The sequence below is a fragment of the Clavelina lepadiformis genome, chromosome 5, assembly GCF_947623445.1.
Source record: "Clavelina lepadiformis chromosome 5, kaClaLepa1.1, whole genome shotgun sequence".
NCBI lineage: Eukaryota > Metazoa > Chordata > Ascidiacea > Aplousobranchia > Clavelinidae > Clavelina > Clavelina lepadiformis.
In genome coordinates, this window is record NC_135244.1 from 7,917,460 (window position 1) to 7,938,341 (window position 20,882).

General features: G+C 40.3%; 1 protein-coding gene across 2 annotated transcripts in view; it reads right to left on the reverse strand.

The window, feature by feature from the left end:
• Positions 1 to 511: 511 nt before the first annotated feature.
• The window catches only part of LOC143461001 (receptor-type tyrosine-protein phosphatase F-like), a 36,428-nt gene continuing 16,057 nt past the window's right edge, over positions 512 to 20,882 (reverse strand). The window contains exons 4-38 of one of the 2 annotated variants that reach the window (XM_076958730.1): positions 20,149 to 20,331; positions 14,234 to 14,344; positions 13,168 to 13,293; positions 12,840 to 13,015; positions 12,581 to 12,744; positions 12,300 to 12,415; positions 11,694 to 11,840; positions 11,469 to 11,621; positions 11,252 to 11,400; positions 10,956 to 11,109; positions 10,334 to 10,633; positions 9,846 to 10,048; positions 9,479 to 9,535; positions 8,842 to 8,959; positions 8,540 to 8,654; positions 8,157 to 8,296; positions 7,709 to 8,003; positions 7,393 to 7,596; positions 7,043 to 7,161; positions 6,799 to 6,946; positions 6,547 to 6,673; positions 6,253 to 6,414; positions 5,820 to 6,025; positions 5,414 to 5,538; positions 5,117 to 5,214; positions 4,700 to 4,999; positions 4,476 to 4,595; positions 4,112 to 4,272; positions 3,740 to 3,863; positions 3,458 to 3,619; positions 3,130 to 3,308; positions 2,883 to 3,009; positions 2,706 to 2,816; positions 2,341 to 2,598; positions 512 to 2,165 (exon numbers count right to left, since the gene is read on the reverse strand). In XM_076958730.1, coding sequence (XP_076814845.1) covers positions 2,046 to 2,165; positions 2,341 to 2,598; positions 2,706 to 2,816; positions 2,883 to 3,009; positions 3,130 to 3,308; positions 3,458 to 3,619; positions 3,740 to 3,863; positions 4,112 to 4,272; positions 4,476 to 4,595; positions 4,700 to 4,999; positions 5,117 to 5,214; positions 5,414 to 5,538; positions 5,820 to 6,025; positions 6,253 to 6,414; positions 6,547 to 6,673; positions 6,799 to 6,946; positions 7,043 to 7,161; positions 7,393 to 7,596; positions 7,709 to 8,003; positions 8,157 to 8,296; positions 8,540 to 8,654; positions 8,842 to 8,959; positions 9,479 to 9,535; positions 9,846 to 10,048; positions 10,334 to 10,633; positions 10,956 to 11,109; positions 11,252 to 11,400; positions 11,469 to 11,621; positions 11,694 to 11,840; positions 12,300 to 12,415; positions 12,581 to 12,744; positions 12,840 to 13,015; positions 13,168 to 13,293; positions 14,234 to 14,344; positions 20,149 to 20,331 — 5,558 coding nt within the window. In that variant the 3' untranslated portion in view covers positions 512 to 2,045. The remainder of the gene's footprint in view (positions 2,166 to 2,340; positions 2,599 to 2,705; positions 2,817 to 2,882; positions 3,010 to 3,129; positions 3,309 to 3,457; positions 3,620 to 3,739; positions 3,864 to 4,111; positions 4,273 to 4,475; positions 4,596 to 4,699; positions 5,000 to 5,116; positions 5,215 to 5,413; positions 5,539 to 5,819; positions 6,026 to 6,252; positions 6,415 to 6,546; positions 6,674 to 6,798; positions 6,947 to 7,042; positions 7,162 to 7,392; positions 7,597 to 7,708; positions 8,004 to 8,156; positions 8,297 to 8,539; positions 8,655 to 8,841; positions 8,960 to 9,478; positions 9,536 to 9,845; positions 10,049 to 10,333; positions 10,634 to 10,955; positions 11,110 to 11,251; positions 11,401 to 11,468; positions 11,622 to 11,693; positions 11,841 to 12,299; positions 12,416 to 12,580; positions 12,745 to 12,839; positions 13,016 to 13,167; positions 13,294 to 14,233; positions 14,345 to 20,148; positions 20,332 to 20,882) is intronic. The other variant, XM_076958731.1, reaches the window with a different exon arrangement.

The following is a 20,882-nucleotide window of genomic DNA, read 5'->3' on the forward strand; positions in this document are numbered from 1 at the left end:
CAAAAACCGGTTATTGCCGGTAGCAGTTAAACACATCCCGTGTTTCAGCCTATCGCTGAGCATGACCGCGAATGACCAAGCTGACAATCTCTTCATGAAAAAATTTTGAACCAATCAGAAGCGACCATCAACCACACCTCACGTACTTAGCTGTTTGTATTTTCTGTTACCGTACATAGGATTTATGAGTACCATCGCACCAACAGGCAACAAAGATGCTTTAAGTGTAAGCCGGGCAAACACAGCTTCCAAATCCAATCTTTTAAAACTTACCGATTAAACATGAACAAGCTTTACAGGCATTTGGCGAATCCACTTCTTAACAACCAAGGTAACTGATTACAGGTCAAACACAGATTGCAAGGCACAAATACAGAATGTCGAAGTGGCTGCAATACGCTTTCGCGAAGACAGTTTTTATATGGGTCAAACTATAACATCTGTTTCCAAGCATTTTCGTTCTAAACCACTTGGACCAAACTTTATTCTCAGCATACTATGAACCAAGTGCTTTTAAGTATGAAGATATTTATTACGATACAAACATCCAGCGCAACACGAAATACAAACTCTATATCGTAAAATATACGACTGATCAATGTAACACACAACATTTCACGCTTTAGCGGAATAATTGAATAACTTCTTATAACACTCGATTTTCATTTTAAACTTATTGCGGAAGTCAGTCTTCCGTCGTAACAGAGGCGTAACGTACAATTTTAGTCAAACATAAAAGCTGCAATTTTGAGGATGAAATTGCCACTAAAATCTACATGTTTTTGCCGAGGTTCAAGCGAACCCTTGTCTTTGTATGAGTGCTTTGTACATTGACCTCTACAGCCGACCACGGACACATTAAAAGGGGCGGTCCGCAACGACCGAGAATAACCTTAATATAGGGCCTAGGCGCATGAGGCCAGCTAAACCGAAAAGTTTCAGCTTAAACCGGTTTGTAAAGCGAATTTGCTGCTGCTGCTGCGAGGTGCAAGCGTCGAAATGAGGAAACACAACGGACGATAAAAGCGATCGCAAATTTGTACACGCATCGACCACGTGAGCAACACCAAAGCAAGCTGGTACAGTTTTCTATGACATCACGATTAAGATGTTAAAGTATGTCATTGCGACATAAAACAGCAATCGTAACTTTCGAGCGATAAAAAACGATTTTTATAGCTGGTGGTGATGATGCAATAAAAAAAAAAATAATCTAGAATTTGATGGAAGACATTAAAAGTTAAAAACGGAATTAAAACTACGATGTTTGAAATAGATATTATCAAAGAACATTGGCAACAACCTAACAGTAATACTTACAAAGAATTAAGAAATTTGTAGCGCCTGTCACTAAAGTCCGACGTAAAACTCAGATGCACCAAGGTCCATGATGTACAACGTAATAGTACAACAACTGACAGCAAAATATTAATTATTATCAAAGTCAAGAAAAAAGCTGCATTAATAACAATAAATCATGTAATTAAAATCATTAAAAGCAATAAAAATAGAAGTGTTATGTTGCCATCGCGTTTCACGAAGAAATCGATTCGGCGTAAAATCCAAAATCTAATCGGAAGTTTGGAAATGAAACTCCGTTTATTACCGGAAGATTTTGAAGTGATAAAAGACTTGAGAAGAGTGAAGTTAGTACACGTAACGATCAACGTTACGGAAAAGGTGACGTCAGAAAAAGCGGCGCGGCACTGCCACAACCGTGTCACGTGACCTTGAAAGCGAGAAATAGTTTGAAAATATGGCGCTAAATGACAAGTAGGTAACATAGGTAAAAATAATTTCCAAGCAGAAAAAAACAACAGAAACCAGCAATGGCACGCCCGCGGTGCCCTAACACACAAATTTCAAACAACACGGCATACAGAAAACAGCCGACATAAGTTAAACGGAAGAACGAACACGTAATTTCTCGGGTCTTTCAGTATCTGCCTCTCTCAAACCTTTACACGTCTCTCTGCGAAGCTTGGCTCGGATTTCGTATCAGGTAGCCTTGCACATAATCAGCAAACTGGCGGAACGTGCTCTCTTTAAGCAGTGGCGTAATGATCAAAAGAACCAAGATACTCAAGGGCCGCCCGGTAGCAAAACTGGTATTGGTCTTCGGTCTGCACCATTGCCGGTCTTTGAGTTCTCAACATTTTGACAGTCTGCAGGAAAGATTGATACAAGCTTATTAACTTTATATATTTTCCGAATTACTTGAAGAATTAATTCACGATAGTTTATTGCATAATAATAGTCAAAGCATGTGTGTATTTAACACAACGCAACTGGCATATTACATTGCAAAAAGGTTACATTGCTTGCATATTATTATTATACCTGAAACATGTCAACAAGGTTTTCGAACCGCATTCTCTCAAGAGCGATGCTTAACGTGATAAAAACGCCAGTTCGTCCGACACCGGCACTGCAGTGTATAGTGATCGGGCCTTCTTGTCCAAATTGTTCTTTTGTTTTGTGGACTTGTCCGATGAAATCTATAAAGCCCTCGCCGGATTTCGGCACCGCCTGCTCTGGCCAATCCGTAAATTGAAACTGGCGTACTGTGCGCGACTGGCCGTCTCTTGCGTCGGTTACCTGTCAAAATAAATCATTATATTACTGGCCTACTCTTAGTCATCAGACTTTGGGTACAAAGTTTATGCGATTTTTTTAAGCACCGATGTGAAATATATTCTCCTTGCCTTAAATTCGCGTAAAATATATTGCTGCATGCTATATTCGGACATCGGGTCGACTACGAAGTACTGGTAGCGCGCCGACCTTTCAGCTGGCCAATATTGATGACACTTATCCTGAAATGAAAGAAATGATAAAATTTTCGAACATTTTTCAATCATCCACAGCTCTTTTTCACTTACTCGTCCACTTTCTCTCAGTTTAGTCAGCATAACTACGATAGTGGAGTTATGTTCCCACAGCATTCGCCAGAAATCTTCTGTTGTTTCAGGCAACGGACCCTGAGTGGCGATGTAGGCGCGTTTTTGTCTGAAATCACAAGGCTGCATGGTTAGAAGAACTTGTTTTATTTTTTGAATCCTATTGAAATGAGCGTTAAAACGCAACTTTTTAAACTTTTGTGGAGAAAGTAGATGCACATGGCTGTACCTGTAACCATCAATGAAACTGGCGTTGACGTAGTCAGAGCCTTCAACGCCTCTCATTGGCTGCAAACAAACACGAGTTATCTCGTATGGAAGAATATTGACCAATCGGTTTTTGAATTTGTTGCAGGGGAGATTGGCACTGACAAAACGGGCTGCCAATGCCTTCTGACTTGCTAGACGCTATAAAAGAAGGAAAAATTAACTTATAAGAATTAAAAATAGTTCAGTGTTAACTACGCTGGATTCTTTGAAGAGTTGAAAATGATTTTGCGATTTATTGTTTGCAAAAGCACTGACGTAACCTTCAACATTTTATGTGAATATTTCACCTTAAATTCCATCTCCATTCCAGTCACTGGGCTATCTCCTTCAGGCGATGTAAGTTTATGAAGGTGGTTGAAGAGGTTGTGAGCTGATAGTTCAGTGTTACCGCAATTGATCGCTTCTAATAAAGCGTCGTGGATGAAGATGTATTGGTCTTCGGTTTGTACCTTGAGGTTATTACTTAAAATGTTTAACTTGCTGGTAACTACAAAGATTTGTAACTGCATCGGAAATTCGTTAATAATAAATTATAATCGGTTTGGTTGACGCTGAATTCTGCGACGTACCATGTAATTCCTCTCTGCTCGCATGCACGTGACTTGGCCGTAAATGTCAACAGAGTTTTCGTGACCCATTCTCTCCAGCATGCTGTCTATGCAAATAAAGCAACCCGCTCTGCCGACTCCCGCACTGTAATGGGCGATAAAATCGTCAGGTTTCAAAAGGTTTTACAGTCGGTAAATTGCAATCGTAAAACTTCAGCAATGTCAGCTGTTATACGAGGTCAATAAAATGCCATAAAACTCTGCTGAACTGCGCAGATGCACAAAAAATCGGCAGTTCGGCACACATAACAATGTTGACAACTTGACATAAAGTACTTCCAACTAATCCCAACCATTTTGTAGAAACAAAGTTATCCCGAAGTAAATGTGTACCTGCAGTGTACAACCATGGGTCCCCCTTCTGGTTGGGACTTGTAGGACGTCTTGACCCGTCGCATGAAGTTAAGGACAGGGGTCGGGTGTTCTGGCACTCCATGGTCTGGCCAGGCAGTGAATTGGAAATGCTTTACCTCACGTCGATCGTTTGAACCGTTCTAAACAGAATGAAACGTTAAGTTTAAACTAATTTATCACAATTCACAATGTATTACTTGCCTTCTAATCGGTAACCTGGCGATCGTAAAGTCAGCTAATGTTATACAGTATTATAAGAGCACTTCAAGGTAAATAAAAACTGTAACATGAATCCAAGACACAAGGTTAACGTCGTTATAGCGTTTACGCCTGTTTTGCGAACCTTGAAGAGAGCCAGTGTTCTGACGCAATAAGTGGCCAACTCCATCTCGTCAATCAATGTCACTTTCATGAGACCGTACGTTTCACTGCCCACTAATGGCCAGTACTGGTCACATTTTACCTAAACAACAAAAATTGATTCACTTAAGTTAGGAAACTATGAAAAAAGTGTTGCACGTTGTAAATTTATTCCTATTTGCAACGAAGTATTGTTGCCAAGGTTACCTTTGATCTCTCCTCGCATTTAGTCATCATGACGATCACGGAAGATCTCTGCTCCCAAACCATCCTCCAGAAGTCATGTGACGTTTCTCGAGTCGGTCCCTGGGTGGCGATGTAAGCGTTCTGACGTCTGTACCCGCTTATGTAATTGGCGTTGATGTAATCGGAACCTGGCACGCCATCTATCGGTGAAAGTGTCAGCCGCGAGTGGTCGTAAGCGATCACATTCGCGTATCGATTCTTGGATTTGTTCACCTCGAGGGCTGAGTGCTCCCACACAAATTGCTGGCCCGGATCGATCGACTGTGAGTAATAATTGAATTAGAGTGTCATAAAGCATTAAATCAATTAAATGTTTGGGCATGTGTGCGTAGTAAAACGCACTTAAGCGTATACATTTTTCATAGTATCAAGCAATACCTCGTACTCTTGCGAGAACTTTAGGTTGTCGTTAGCTCTGAGTCTTTCCACGTGCGCAGCCATCTCTGCAACGGGGATCGGCGGATGACTCATCATACCTGCGCAAATTTATCTCGGTTATAGTTACAACTGGGCGCAATATTGACAAGGGATCTTGGAACACCCATTAGCAGAAACTCAAGCAATCCTTCATCTAGACGTTGTTAATCAATTATGTATGACGTAGGCTTAAGACTCTAATATCTTACGCGCTAGGAGTTATCAGTTAAAAAGAAGCAACGGTGCTGCTTAGTGTACCTGGTGTCTGGCAGTTTTGTCGTCGCAATTCGACAGGGTCGTGTTCAACGCGCTTATTAGAGTTGCTGTGTTTGGCGACTGGTGCCGTGTATTTGACTTTAGGCGACCCCTGCTTCCCGCGTTTCCTGAAGAAAAAAAAGAAAATTAAGGTTAATGGCGGTTGAGTCAATAACTAGCTGGTTAAGAAATGTCACGTCGGCGGTGGATTTGCTATTGATGTTATGTACAACGTGAAGAAAGGTGAAAGGTGGTATGAGAAAGTTCTCACCTCGTCTGACTGCTCGCAAGAATCCGGCACACAAGCAAACAAAAGCATTCTTTTATCAATCAAAGTCTAATATTTGTGCCTCAAATAATGAACAAACTCTTATTCCCTTTCTTTCGCCAACAACAAACAACAACTCACCTCTTGATGCAAATGACGGCAACGATAGCAACGATGAGAGCGATGGCGGCAACGATCGGCCCGATCACCCACATGCTGTCTGAAGTGACAGGGAGTTCTTTAGGACCTCCACGGCCATTTGGAGTAACGGAAGACGGAGCTGGCGATGCCGTGGATCCCGGGATGTGGATCTCCCCGGAATATGGACTCGAAGTATATGCTGTTTCCTATAGAAATGGATTTAATTAATTAGCTTATTAGCGGTTGGAGTGGTTAATTGGTTAACCAATGGATGGCGCAATATTACAGTACTATACTAATACAACTTCTCTACTAATATTATTTTACGTTGATATAGAATGTAACGTGAAGTGTACAACTTAGTATTATTTAAGTATATAGTTAGTCTAACATTTGCATGAAACATGAATGTAAATATCGCAAAAGCAAATACCTGTGTCGTCAAGACTGCTCTGACAAAGATGCGGTAACTCTGCCCCGCGAGAAGTGGTTTGTTGACGAAACCTCCGTGATTACGAGCGTCACCGACTACGAATGCTTTTTGTATAGAAATTACTTCAAATTCGGCGGCAATGTACGGCTGTGGCAATATAACCTGCAGCCAGGTTGAATGTTAGACCTCATAGCATTGCTGTTGGCATGTAATGTTTACTATGATTCCTTAAATGTTAACGGCAAAAACCGCAATAAATTTCAGAAAACAACTGTTGGGATGGATGAGTCTAACCTGACGTCGACGCCTTCGTCTCAACGTGTTGGAGTTTGCTATGAGTTTGTATTGACTGAACGAATCCGGTTTCATTAACTCATCAACAGACGAATTGCTTTCCACGGGTACTACGACCAGCGAATATCTAAACAAAGATGTCTTATTACTCAAATACATGAAGTAGCTTTTTGTTGTGAAAACTTGCCAAACTATTGAAGATAGCTCACTACACGTACAGCGCTTTATGATTGCTACAGTATTCATGATTACTTTTCCACATTAAGTGTATTCGTGGCCCGGGTTAATATGACTTCGACTGTTCCTTGCTCCGTCACATTTCTTGCTAGCGGACCATAACCCATCAGTCGTGGAGTGGTGCGCGCTGATGTCTTGGATGATCCAAACAACATTTCTTGCTCTGGATCAAGAGAAAATATTAACATTTTTGTCCGGGTCTGACTTCGGTCCTGAGAAAACTCAACGATCGGAGTTGCTTATTTTAAATGGATATCACCTTTGTATCTTCCGCTCATCGTGATAGTGAAGGTGTATCCCATTCCAGGAGTAAGTCCGGAGATTGCAATCTCTTCATTCATGGTATCTTTGTTTTCGGTCTGACCGGAACTTGCAAATCTGGGCAAAAAGTGACGATCCCATTAAACCATTCACTATCAAAGATAAAAACCGAAACTTGGACAAAACTGATAAGTAACTGTTGAATGTTGTGTGCATAGCCAAAGCGTAGCATACAAATACATTGATGGAAAAATATCAGAATAATTACATTTAATGAAATATTTAAAATACAAGTATGAAAATGAATTCAATATGGCCTTTCCTTAATGAATAAATAGCCATGCTTACTGGTATGAAATCGTAAATTTAGGATTTTCTATAAAGCTTGGTGCGACCCATTGAAGCCAAACGGTCGTGGAGGACGCTTCGAGCGCTTCAAAGTTGTTAACCGTGACATTCTGGTCAGTGGGTTTCTCGCTCACAGTAAGTATCACTGGTGGACTTTTCGGGCCCTCGCCTGCGCTGGTTAACGCCGCTACCTGGAACTCGTACCTAGTAATACAATTTCAAAAATGTAAATACAATGCATTGAAAAAATTTCTAAAGCTTGATCATGACAAAAAACACGAGTCGGAGAAATGGAAATAGCGGATCGATTCCGTACTTCTCTTCAGGTAAAACCGCCCGAAACCAATAAAAGTTCTTGTCGGTAATGGATCTAGTGTAATCTCCCGTAGTCAGGGTCGACGCTCCCGAGTAGAGGGCGTAGCCGGTGATCGGGCCATTGCTAACATCATGTGGCAAAGGAAGCCACGTCAATTTAATTCCGAATTTATGATCGGGAGGACTGCCATCTCTCTTCGGGGGTTCGGGAAGGGTTTCTCCGCTCAAACCGCGGGGCGCGTCCGAAGGTTTAAGAGAAGGCAAGGATATTGTGATGGTGGAGTTGGCACCCAAACCTACATAATACGACACAATATTACAGAAAGTGATTTAATGAGAAAGTAAAACAGGGAATGAAGTCACTAAATTATTGTCCAGTGAGAGAGTATATAAAGGAAACAAATATTCCAAATTTTAGGACTTAATTTGTAAACCAGTGCGATTCTCACCTTCAGAGTTGGATGCTGCCAGTTTGAACTCGTACCTCCATCCGGGTATTACATCTTTCGGCGTGTGATATGTCTGGCTTTCATCAAATCGACGAGTGGTCCATTCGGTTCCCCCTTGTTCGTCGGTGCAGTCGATACATCTGGTAAAAAAAGTCGCCTTAGTAGACGAAAATAAATGGCAACGCCAAGACTTCGCATTTAAGCAAAGTATGCGACTAAAATCACGGAAACTGGCGCCAGACAAGATGATTTCAAATACATAGGGGCTTGTTAAAAAACAATTGTCCACGGCGGATTGGTAGTAAAATATACCGGACCAGATAGAAATTCAGGCTATTTACGATGCTGTACTGCGATCAGGCCAACAATGGTTTGCAACTCACCTGTAGCTTAGGGCATAGCTGATGATATTACCAAACGTGGATTCTGGTATTTCCCATCCCACATACGCTTTGCCTTCGTTTGATTTTGTAACTGACAACGATGGGGCAGATGGAACTGCAAGCGAGAAACAAGTTAAGTAAAACCGGACCACTCGAAAGAGGTTGTGCTATTTCCATGGAAGTTAAAACATTATTGAGCAAATCCGCAGAATAACAACACAAAATGTTTCTTCAGTGCAGGATAGGTGCTTAACTGATATAGAACCACGTTCAGCAATGCATTGTTGTGAAATTAAACCAACCTTTGCCTCTGGTAGTAACGTATTGCGCTTCGCTGAATGGTCCGTTTCCCTTCACCGTGAATGCGGCAACTGACACCGAGTATCGCGTCCTTGAACGCAGACCACTGAGAACAAACTCCTGGAAATAAAGAGCATATACATAACTTACATGACAGTTAATGTTTTCTAAGGAACGTTAGTATAAGAAAAAAGGGAGTATATTTCCACCGATACTGGTGTCAAGTAAAAATCTATCCAAACCAGCATGTTAATCCCGTCCCTGAAATTCGTGCGTGATGAGAATAAAACAGTAACACGGATTATTCGGTTAAAGTAAGTTGTATGCAAAAAAAAAACAGTTCAGTATTAGACATGCGGTTAATTCCAAGTTTCAAAATAAACGAACAAAAAACCACAAGGTGAAGATTTGTCGTTGAAACAAAGGCTTAAAACGTTCAGTGTGCCTCAGGGTTATTATCGATGTGAGCAATGAACCAAACACCAAAATATTTTCAAATTCTTAAGACGGGGAAACCCAGCCGTTTTATCTCCAACGACCAGAAAACAAGGTAAGTCGAGCAATCGGCTCAATATTGAAGTGCTGAGGTTAAGTACAAGGCCATGGTAGTTTTGAGGCATTCCTGTGAGTGCCGCTTACCAATAAGTTATTCTGTCGACATTTTTCCCATCTCCGAAGTGAATGTTTGCGACGACACTGTACATGGAAGTGGGTTGGTTATGAAGGGAATGGAAGTAAATCACCGACTAATCGTTGCGTATTTGCATATCGTTTCATCCTTTTAGTTTATTGTGAGAAAAACTTACTCAGTGTGAAATAATCATTTATCGTTTAGTCATTTATTTTCTCGCGCTTGTTAAAAATATAATTAATATACAGCAGTTTTTATGTTCACGTCGCATTGCGCCGTCAGTTAAGACATAAAATTTACAATTTGCACATAAACTGGACACACACTTCAACGAATGTTAAAGTGATCGCAAAACGTAAGAAGTTGACAACTCACCAGCGCTTGATCTGATCCTGATCCCCTCAGATCCTCATCCGTATTCACGATGAAATTCCGCCCACTAACCACATCCTCATAAGCGACCTGATATCCTCTTAAATTTCCGTGGAGGTTTTGTCTCCTCACCGGAGACCAACGAACGCGGACAGATGTTGAATTAATAGCATACAGCTGAACACTGCTGGGAGATCTTCCAGGAGCTAAAGCGAGCAGGATAAAATGATAAATTAAAACCGGATCAGGAGTTTTTTCGAATCTATCTCTTATCAGGATGTAAATAGCAAGTCTGGGTCTGTGTAATAAGCATGCGCGGACAAGAGATATCGCATATATCGTGCAAATGATATGCCAAAATGCAATATTAACGATAAGCATTGCTTATTGTTGCTTTACGACGTCGAACAACATAAAAACGATGCCATTTAGAGAACAATAGGAACAATGTAATCCTCTTCAGTCTACACTAATTTATATCATAAACCCACTTGATTCTGCGGTGGTTACAGCAGCTACTGCGCTGGATGGACCTTCTCCGACCTCGGTCCAAGCGCTAACACGAACATCGTACGTTGTAAACGGAGTTAGGCCTTTTATTATGGTAGATGTAACGTTAGGATTAGTTGAATACTGGCTCGAAGCGGCTTCATCGCTTTTCATAGCATAGTAGACAGTGTATCTGGTCAAGCGACCATTATGGTTCTCTTTGAGAGGTGTCTTCCATTCAACCAGAATGGAATTTTCGTCGACGGAGAATGCGTCCACGTTTTGCGGCGGAGCTGAGGGAACTGCTCCGGGGTTCGTTGCAAGGAACGTGCAGCACGACAGCGATGATAAACGATTTGGGGAACATATACATGCAAGTTACGATCAGTTTCATGCCACGTATAGACATCGAAGGTCCAGCATCATAATACGCATTGCGTATGAGCGAGACAAAAAAATGCAAAAAGAAAATACAAGAGTTGCAATTAGAACAACGAAAATAAATATCTAACAAGAAGACAAAGCCTTCCATACCAAGTGACAGAATGAAAACAGGCGATTTGACGTAATATTCAGCTAAGAACGTAATTAGACAAGAAAAAGGATCTTTAATGAGCTTCTTACCGTCAGACAAGGTCTTCACGGCTATGGTGGGTGTCACGATGCCTTCACCGCGAACGCTTTGAGCAGCAAGTCTGATGCGATAAACTGAGTTCGGGTTAAGATTAGTCAGAGCGTATTCATCAGTTGGATCGAAAGTGATTCGTTTTTCGATCGACTGAAAATACAATTCAGAATAAAATATTACACTATTTGAGTTTATGTTGAATCGTTGATAAAAGTACTTTCATTTTCTGAGGTATATTATATCAGATGTTGTTAATTTTAATAAATTTATGTGCCAGAACACTGTCACCAACCGAACAGGCAGAACCGTTGCAGTTGTAATACATGATGTAACTTTTGATGTCTATTCCTTTGGATTCTTCCTCCGTCGGACGATTCCACTGCAGCCGGATGCTGGTCGAAGATTCGGCTCTTCCGCGGAAATTTCGTGGTTGTGCAGGAACTGGAGTAAAAATCACTGTGATTTCTGCAAAGATTTACCAAATTGTTGTTTATGTGACAAGGGCGTACCTCCTTGGACGGTTTTGACCAACGCCGTTTCCGATGTCGGGCCTTCCCCAGCTGAGTTTTCCGCCGCAACCCGGAAGCTGTATGTGACCTGCCTGGCTAGATTCCGAACCGAAGCGACCTGCTGTCTGTCGCCGATCGGCAGTACTTCCCACCCTGAAACAAAAAAAAGCAGACTAAAATTCCTGTTTTGCGACGTTTTTGCCACACAAAAGTGGTGTTTATTACCTGATATTGGCAGTGAAGGGGTACTGGTGTAGTAAACCTTGTAGGATGTTATTCTCCCGTTGGGTTGGACTGGAGGGCTCCACGAGAGCATAACGATGTTTACTCCGACCATATAGGCGGTCAGTATTTCGGGGGCGTCACTTGGAACTGAAACCAAAAGTTAAATGATAACTTGTGCATACAGGACGAGAAGAATTGATTTTCCATCTATTCAGGGACAAATCAATTGCGTACATCGTGACTGGGTCGTCAATGTAACAATAAGACAAAGAATGTTACTGTAATATCTCGCCACAAGATCGCATTACAAAGTTTTCTTTTTAACCGTGTCAACACCTGCCGTACCAAGTTTTGTGGCTGTAAGGTAACCGTTAAAATGGTTGCTTTCAAACGGTTGCCTTTGTTTTTACGCTTTCCGATCCAATTACAGCCACACTAACAAGGTGAGGTTAGACCAAGTTATTAGAAGTCAACTTGCCTATCTGGTCTGCATGCCAGGGCGTGTGTAAAATAATATCAATTTCAGGGAAAAAGTTTCTTTTTTCTTTGCCAACAAATCGGATTGAGATTAAAAAATGCGAGACTTCTTCAGAAGCTAGGACCTACCGGCTTCGTTGGTCCTAACGTAGAAAGGCTTGCTCATGTTGCCTTCTCCTTGCCCATTGATTGCAGATACTCGAAATTCGTAGTAAACATACGGATCCAGACCAGAAACAGAAAAGCTGTGCAAATGTATCAGTGAATTGGTATGTTTTTTCGCTTATATTTCTTATTTACAGTTTCTTATATTTCTAAGCCAGCCGTTCAAGTTTAGCATGTGTCTAATAACTCACTACAAAGTAATCAATTTATTCATTAGTAAATTAATTTAAGGCTTAAATGTTTACCTTGTGGACGAGATTTGCGTGAAAGAATCGTAGGGACCGTTGCTAAATCGTCGTCTGTAGTACAAGGTATAGCTGTCGACGGGTTCGAGATCCCCAGATCTCCAAGTTATCCGAATCATATGCGCCGTGTTGCCGAATTCTGAGCTACGCATGTCTAAGGGTGGCTACAAAATAAAACCAATGATGAACCAGTTAAAAAATTTAATAGCAAGTATCAAAATGAGAGGCGGCAACGTTAGACTTCAAATTGATTGACTACCTTGGGTAGGGCTTTCAAACGAACTTCAGTCGTAAACTTGATGGAACTGATCACTGAGGTTGCAACACAAGTATAATTGGCTGATTCCTTGACGTTCTTCAAGGATAGAACTAACCGACCCACTTTTGGGCGATCCGCACTGACCGGTAGCACCTGGAATGGACCGTCGGGTGTTTCTGGAATGTCAATAGTAGTTTTTATTGTTATTGCTGGCGGTAGTAGGTCAGTTATCAGCAATTCGTCATTTTATAGGAATACCAAAACATACTGAACTCCGATAAATAAAATGCAAGGATGTTTTAAATGTCAAGCACGAAGAAATTTGTACCTATCTGCCATTTTACATACGGCATGGGCGCGCCAACAGCAACACAAACGATTTCCACGTCGCCGTTTTGTAAAACGTCGTAACTCTTTCTCGGGGAAATAGAAAATCTCGGAGGAACTCGTCGAACTGCAGGAAACAAATGAAAGAAGTTTAAACCTATGGAATGAAATTCACCTCACAAGGAACTGTATTTCATTTCAGCCAAAACTGAAAAATAGCCACGTCAATATAGACAGGCGGTTATTTTAAAAGAAATCATACGCATAACCATAACTTCAGGTGTTGTGGGTCATGCCAGATTATGATTACTGATCTGGGAAAAGTGTTGCAAATTTCCAGTTAGATTTACAATAAGCGCAGTAAACACATAATGCGCATTAAATGTACGTTTTCCGGCCAAACCATAGATAGCGAGCGACCCAAAAACAATGCAATAACGAAACTGAAATAAATACAACCTTTGTCTAAACATCCAAAGCAGAAAAAACATCGAAAAACACGGCCCCAGGATTAATACATTCACTGGATGTATAGAATAAAAAGGATAAGATCTATTGGGCATATAACAGGCTACAATTTTGGTTTAAAACTTTTTACTTGACGACAAAGAACATCGATTAAGCCACAGCAAATAGTTGTGTGTGGATCGCTATAGAGATGTTCCACAAGCTCTTCATACCAAATATGGATGAAGCGATATATTCAATAATGGACAACAACGACCGGGTTTGAATTGAATTAATTCCAAACCTTTGACGATTCAAGTTTACAAATGGTAGAAGCAACTATCAATTTAGTGATACGGAACAATATAATCGATGAGAGGTGAGCTAGTTTACAGGTAAGTACGCACTGTTACTTAACCTGATAGACAAACAAGACCGTTTTCTAACCAAGCACATATCTTTACCTCCATTCCTCTCTGTTAATATCCGAAAGGCCAAGTGAAAAGATTTAATGAAAACGTGATATATTTTGTTGAAGTTATTTTTGCTAGAAACAGACTCTAAGTCTAAACAAACTAGGTTAATGTAGGACGGTGTAAAAATTAAAGCAACCTTCTTACCACGGACAAAGACGTTGGCCCCTTCCGAGAATATGGTCCCAAAGTGGTTTTGAGCGGAGCAATGGTATTTTCCCTGGTCGGAATCGTTGCTGCTCAGAATGTTGAGTGTGCCTGTTGAAAAATGAAAAAGTCGTTGACAAAGTGCGTCAGAAACGATCCTCCAAAGGGCGAATGAATGTGTCAGGGGCATTAAAAATAACGTCAAGTGCACTTCAGGCGAAATATACACTTTTTGCAAACAAGTCAAAAATGTCGAGTTGCGTAAATTAAAAATATTATTATGCCTACAATGCAACGTGTATTAATAAGGCCATAAAGCTACTCTGAGCATCGTTCGATCCGATTTCAGTGTATACACAGCAAAAGTTGTACATAGGTTTCACGGTTTTGATCTTGCCTATTTATATATCATGTCATTTTATCATAACACATAAATAAATTCAGACAAAGACGATTTATGCGTTGGAAAGTATTAAAAATTTCGAATTATTTCATCACAAATCAGGTAAATTGCGCGTCTTTTATCAGTGAAATCTGGTTAAGACGTTTTAAAGAGATAACGCGATTGAAAAGACAACAAATGATTGATGCCCTTGAAAAATCACAATTGAAGTCTGAAGCCGTAGGCGTTCAAAAATTCTATTCAAAACCATTATGAACAATCTAGCGTTAAGTTATAACATAGTATTTTGTTGACGTAATTCATACGAAATCGGTATCAAAGACAGCTTAGACATATTTTCCAGGTCAAATCAACTAATGCTACACCGATCCACAAACTACCGTACATGAGCATGACATCATCATACTTTATCGAGAACATTCCGAAAAAGCCGGAAAGAAATGAGGTGACATTCAAAAGCGTATGGCAAATAAAAGGATTAAGTTTGGTGCAAGAAAAAGTGCGTCACTCACAAAAACTGAATGTTAGATGTAAAGTTGTCATCAGGAACATTTACTTAACTGGGTACATCGCTTAGTTTATTAAAAATCTGCTTCGTTGGCAAGTGGTGCCACATGTTACGTCATCTAACCGCGACGCTGACTCAGACAGAGAGACAAACACAATAATAATACTTTAACCTCGTGGACGAATTTTGTGGTTTAAACGTGGGCAGTATAAATAATTACGTAATACTGATTAGCCACCTGGCCGTCGTTGTCATGAATAAATATTGTTTAGGAGTCAGGCGTCATTAAAACGTTCCCTTAAACATACAAGGTAAGTGTTGGAGCTTCCATTCTGACTTGAATATGTTTCAAGTGGCAGTGCGACATCGGTTAAGAGTAATAAAAGGTCGCCGACAACACCACTAAACGTCTAACACGGTTTGGAGTCTTAAGACGGCCTCGAATGAATCTGTAGGGACGAGTGGGGTCTGGGGTGCATTGCTGAAATGTTACCTGCGAAGAACGAAGGTCGATTCTGGTCCTGAAAAATGTAAATTGATCCTTGCGGTTAACAAGATCAGTGGCTTGCGTGCGAAATACTGCAATTTGAACTGAACAGGCTCTTGTTTAAAACTGCGCGATTTAATTTAATAATTATATTTTCACGTGGGCTAATTTAAGACCGCTTGACGTTTTCGGTATCTATTTCTGACGTTTAGAGCCAATAGACAACATTCCGCAGAGTATGATGGGTAAATAGATATTTGTTAAAATTATATTTTAAAGAAGAATTTGGGGGACGTTTCACGCGGCGCTGTTTCATAAGTTCGCCAGTTAAAAGCCAATTTACCGTGTTTACTGAATGTTGGGCGTTATTTATACTGAGGGTGGGGTGCAGGTGACACAGTACAGACACTTCACTTCTCATCTCCCCGTCGGTCAAAAATTCGACTTCGTTTGCTAGGGTGGGTCGGGCAGGCGGCGTGAAAAATAACGACCCGTGAAATTGAGCCAACTGAGAAGCTAATCAGTTTTGAGTAAACGTCGATAATTTTTCCACATAATCTCCTTTCACGGCGTGTCTCGGTCGACCAAAACCGACTAAAACAAGAAAGAAAAAAGCAAAAACGAGTAAAACGACTGGAATTCAGTCAAACGGCGAACACCTTATAAGGAGCGTCTTGGATACCAGGAAACGATACAGGAGCATAATGTCTGCCTTGAAAAAAGATAAAAATAGCAAATAACCTCCGTCAAAATAAGATTAATACGATAGCGTTAACATAACGCAGTAACAAGCGCTAAACGATTCCTTTAGTGGGGTCACCAGTACAGTTTTAACTCAAGTTCGGGTTACATACTTAAGCCAGGGTCTTATTACCCAAATCAGTTTACTTAACCCAAACGATTTTTGGGCACTTGACGCGCCACATACTATTTGAAAACATGGAATTTTTCCTGCACGTGCACGCAATAGGTCTCAAGTTCACGTAAAGATAATGTCCATCAAAGCATTCTGTACACGCTCTGTTGTAAAAAGCCAACATCGAGATGCAGCTGAAAATGTTCACACGTTCTTTGTTGTTGTTTGATATCTTTAAAACTCTGGTCTAGATTTGATAACGTTATCAATGTTTTGGCAATCACACGGGTTTCAACAAACTGGTCAACCATGATTTTTTAACTAAAATGTTATTTTCTTAAATGATTGGCGGCGTCGGTGGCAGTTATCAAATTGAAACAAGGGTTGAAAGTCATCTGCATTAACTATAACGCGCGCAGCCGCATGTACGACAATAGTAAGGTCGCAACAGCTGCAGATGTGTCTTTTTCTCTTGTGTTTGTTGGTGTGCCTTACTGATAGCAATTATCTATATCAAACAATAGAGATAAATAAAGACGTCCAATCCCTTAAGGTCACAGGGAGTCTCTGCGATGTGTGTAATTCAACGGAAACGGTGATGGACTACTCCATATTAATTGAAAATGGCTGAAACCAGAACATAGAAGCGAAACGAGGGCAAAACTAATTAAGTTATGCGATCACTGCCCATTGTTCCTGTTTGCAATTCACTTCCATTCGCAGGACATCAGCAAGTGCCAATGCCGAATATACGTATACGGCACGCAGTGCATTTGGTTGAAGTATCTTGCTGGATTTCCGGGATGGAACACGAGTTGATCCGCATTGGGCGCACATGTAAGAGCAGATTCAGGAGCCACGATTCATAACACAACAAGAGCTTTGAAAATCGTGGAATGTTTTTCCAAAGTAATTAAAACCTCTCGAATAAAACCACTTCCTATAGTTTGTTGTTATGAAAATGGCATGCTCCATTTCGGTAAGCTGCCAACGACTTTTAGAGGCGTGGTGTAAACCGCATCAAAGCATAGTCATTCTTAAGTGCATCGATGTTGGGTATTTGTGTACAACTGGTTTCCAACACAGATGCGAATGCAAGCACCGAAAACCGGAGGCTTCGTACGGTCCCGGATCAAAGGTGCACGTTCGTGTAAGAAGTTCATGACATTAAAGTTGGCTAAACGTGTCGTGTTGATATGTGTTTATATATGGTAGCATGTGAAATTTTCCACTTCTAATGCGATGTCTGAATTGTTTATATGCGCTGTTATAAATAGCTTGCTCTATCTGAAAAGCCGTTTTGGAATTCATGGCTAACTATGGCCTTGACTGACGGAGGTAAATGGCAGCAGACTGTCGTTTATTGACGGGAATGAATTGTTCCATCACTCCTGACCACCCGTACGTTTATTACGTGAAATGTTGTCCAAATTTCAATTATTTTAATCATTAAAATCGGGTTTACTACCACAGAACAATAGTATAGGAGTATAGCTTACACAATGGAAAGGTCTACAATCAAAACTTTTCGAGACTGTTTCCATTCATTGGTTAAACGAGTGAATGAATCAGCCAGTCGTAAAATATTTCAAGGCTATTTTTCGTTTGACAGTGTTTGTTAAGACGGTTGAAGGCGCGTCACGCAAAACCTGCCGATCGATCAAATTAGTAAGAGTACGGGCGTTCGCTTGACACATTTACCGAACGGGTCAAAGCCACACATCGATTCAACTTATGCACAGAGTGATCAATATGGAAGCGCTCGATTCCGTAATCGTCCAAACAAAATGCTCTGATAAAAAATTAGACCATTTAAGCGCGATTGCATGTGACAGCTGATCAAACATATCAGCGAAGCCGTCCGCTAAAACGACTTGTTTGACCAAACCGTTTGTTTGTTATGACGTCCTTCCACGGATACGTCAAAAAGATGACCAATCGATTGGCCAGCGGTCCGAACCAGGAGCACATTTTTTTCTCTCCGCAATCGTCTCACATGGATTTCAGCCTCATCCACGGCTACCCACATTTGTAATTTTTGTACCCACGTCAGTCTCGCATATGCGATTGAATATTTACGGATGATATTCCAATCTATCTTTTAAATATAGGTTGTATATGAAGGAATATAACCTACAATTCATAACCATAGGTAAGGTATTCCAACAACATTTCGCCCTAACCTAGTTAGCAACATGAACACTTTTAACAAAACAGTCGACAAAATATTGACTAATTTAGTCAACACAATTAGCCTTTAAGCGCGAAAATAAGTACAAATAAAGTATCGTTTCAATGAAACAAAACGATGGTATATAAAAGCAGAGATCCTGATCCAATTGTGTTGCAGAATGCTTGCCCTTATTCCTAGGTTATCAAGCTGTAAGTCTGTCACTAAGTATGCCGCCGGTATTTAGCAGAAGATAATCTGAAAACAACATGTGGCAGCAACAAGATAATTCCCATTGTTTTATGAAACAGTATCACAATAACAAAAAAGTGTGACAACGATTGACCCACAATTAACTTCACAGTTTTGTCATTGCAAAGTAAATTGTATCATTGCATTAAGCAGAAGTTGATGTTACTTCTATCATTCTATGTAATAAATTGTGAGCCCATACCACGAGGGCACCAGACCCTCGTGGTATGGGCATACCCGCTGAGTTAAAAGTGTACTGCGTAGTATCAAGGGGATTCTTAATTGTTATTGACGCAGAATCGGGCCATAAGAACTGGAGTAGATGAGGAAAAATAAACGGTACAGTTTGCTATCAAGTAAACCGGACGAACTAAAGCAAATTTATTTACGTGATAGCAAGCGAAACAAATGTTAAAAGAGATACGTCAGGTTTTACGATTCTACTAACTTTTGTTCGAGAACAAATCGACGAAACCTCTTTGGGTCCATTCAATATTTGCTAAAAACGTAATGATGTGATCTTTACGGCAAGAGATATCTGACATAGTTAGCTTGACAGACGATGAAAAATCAGAGGTATCATCGAGGCGATATACCCTGCAATTTCCACTTGAACCCAGTTAATGACAAATGTTTAACAATGATCTCAAAGACGACAAGGCACGTATTATACGCTGTTTTTTGCTTTAGATATCCCGATTTCTCTTAACTAAATGCACGTCAGCTGTCTTATCACGGCTATCAGGTAACTCTCTTTGCACACTTTAGGAAACTTGGGTCAAACGACATTTTAGGACTTTGCAACGGGTAAAGCTGGTTTAGAACCCCTTTAGCGCCAGGCGCAATTGCATGTGAACCCAAACTAGACGGGCAAAGTTGAGATCAAAAGACCGGTTACTATGACGTAATAAAGCTTCGAAAATTTGGCTGTTGTTTGTTGTAATCGTGAGAAAGAATGTTTGAGATTGGAAGCAGGGAGTTAAACTGTACTGTTGAACTGGGTGCTGTGTGGTTACCTGCCAAGCTACACGTACACAACAGTTTGCTGTGTGTTTTAATAACTAACAAGAACAAACGAAACGTCGCTCTGATCACGTAGCATATTAAAATCTTTTCCAAAAAATAAAGGGACGTTTCTAAGCTATTCTATTTCAGAGCAAGGGAAATAAAATTCTCCGTTTTGACTAACATTCACGTAAAAAAAATTAACTGTAAAAACTAGGCACTATTAAAACTTACCCGCCGGAGCCATTGTTATTCTAGTCCCATCAATGTAAAGAGGCTTGTAGTCCTTGTACCAGATAACGTCTGGTTGGGGAGTTCCCCCAACTGCACAGTCCAATATAAGTGACCGTGATTTTTCCACTGTCTTTACAGTCGGGTTGACGTCTATGTATGGAAAACCGGAAGGTTTCGAGTTTTCTGAAAAATATATACACTTGTAAAATTTTAATGCATTGTATATGCTTAACTAATCATTAATTAATTAAGTTATTGGTATTCCTGTTGGGTGGGGGGGGGGAGTTTTCTGACGTCATACAAAATTAACTCAGTGAGTAAGCTTACTAAATTTAATCATGATTGAAGTAGGTATCGAGAAAAGTCTTCCCGAGATTAATCAATTTACACAACTAAATTTTAAGCAAAGTTTTACTAGAAAAGACACGCCTATATTCCAAACTTTGCACGAACACGCTAACGAGAGCGCCGGAAGTCGTCAGAGCATTGTGACTTTTTCTAAGAGCAGGAGAAACTTTTACACCAGCAACTGCAAACGTTTTCGTTAGACCATCTTATTTTACATAGTTATTACTATATTATTGTTTCAAAGAAAATTTAGATATTAAAACCATAGCTTAAATGTATTCAAATACTGTATAAAATTATAGTGAAACCTTAGTTGTTTTTAAATATTATACAGTCACGAAAAGTCGAGCGAGATAAAACAATTGCGAGCAAACACATTAAAACTT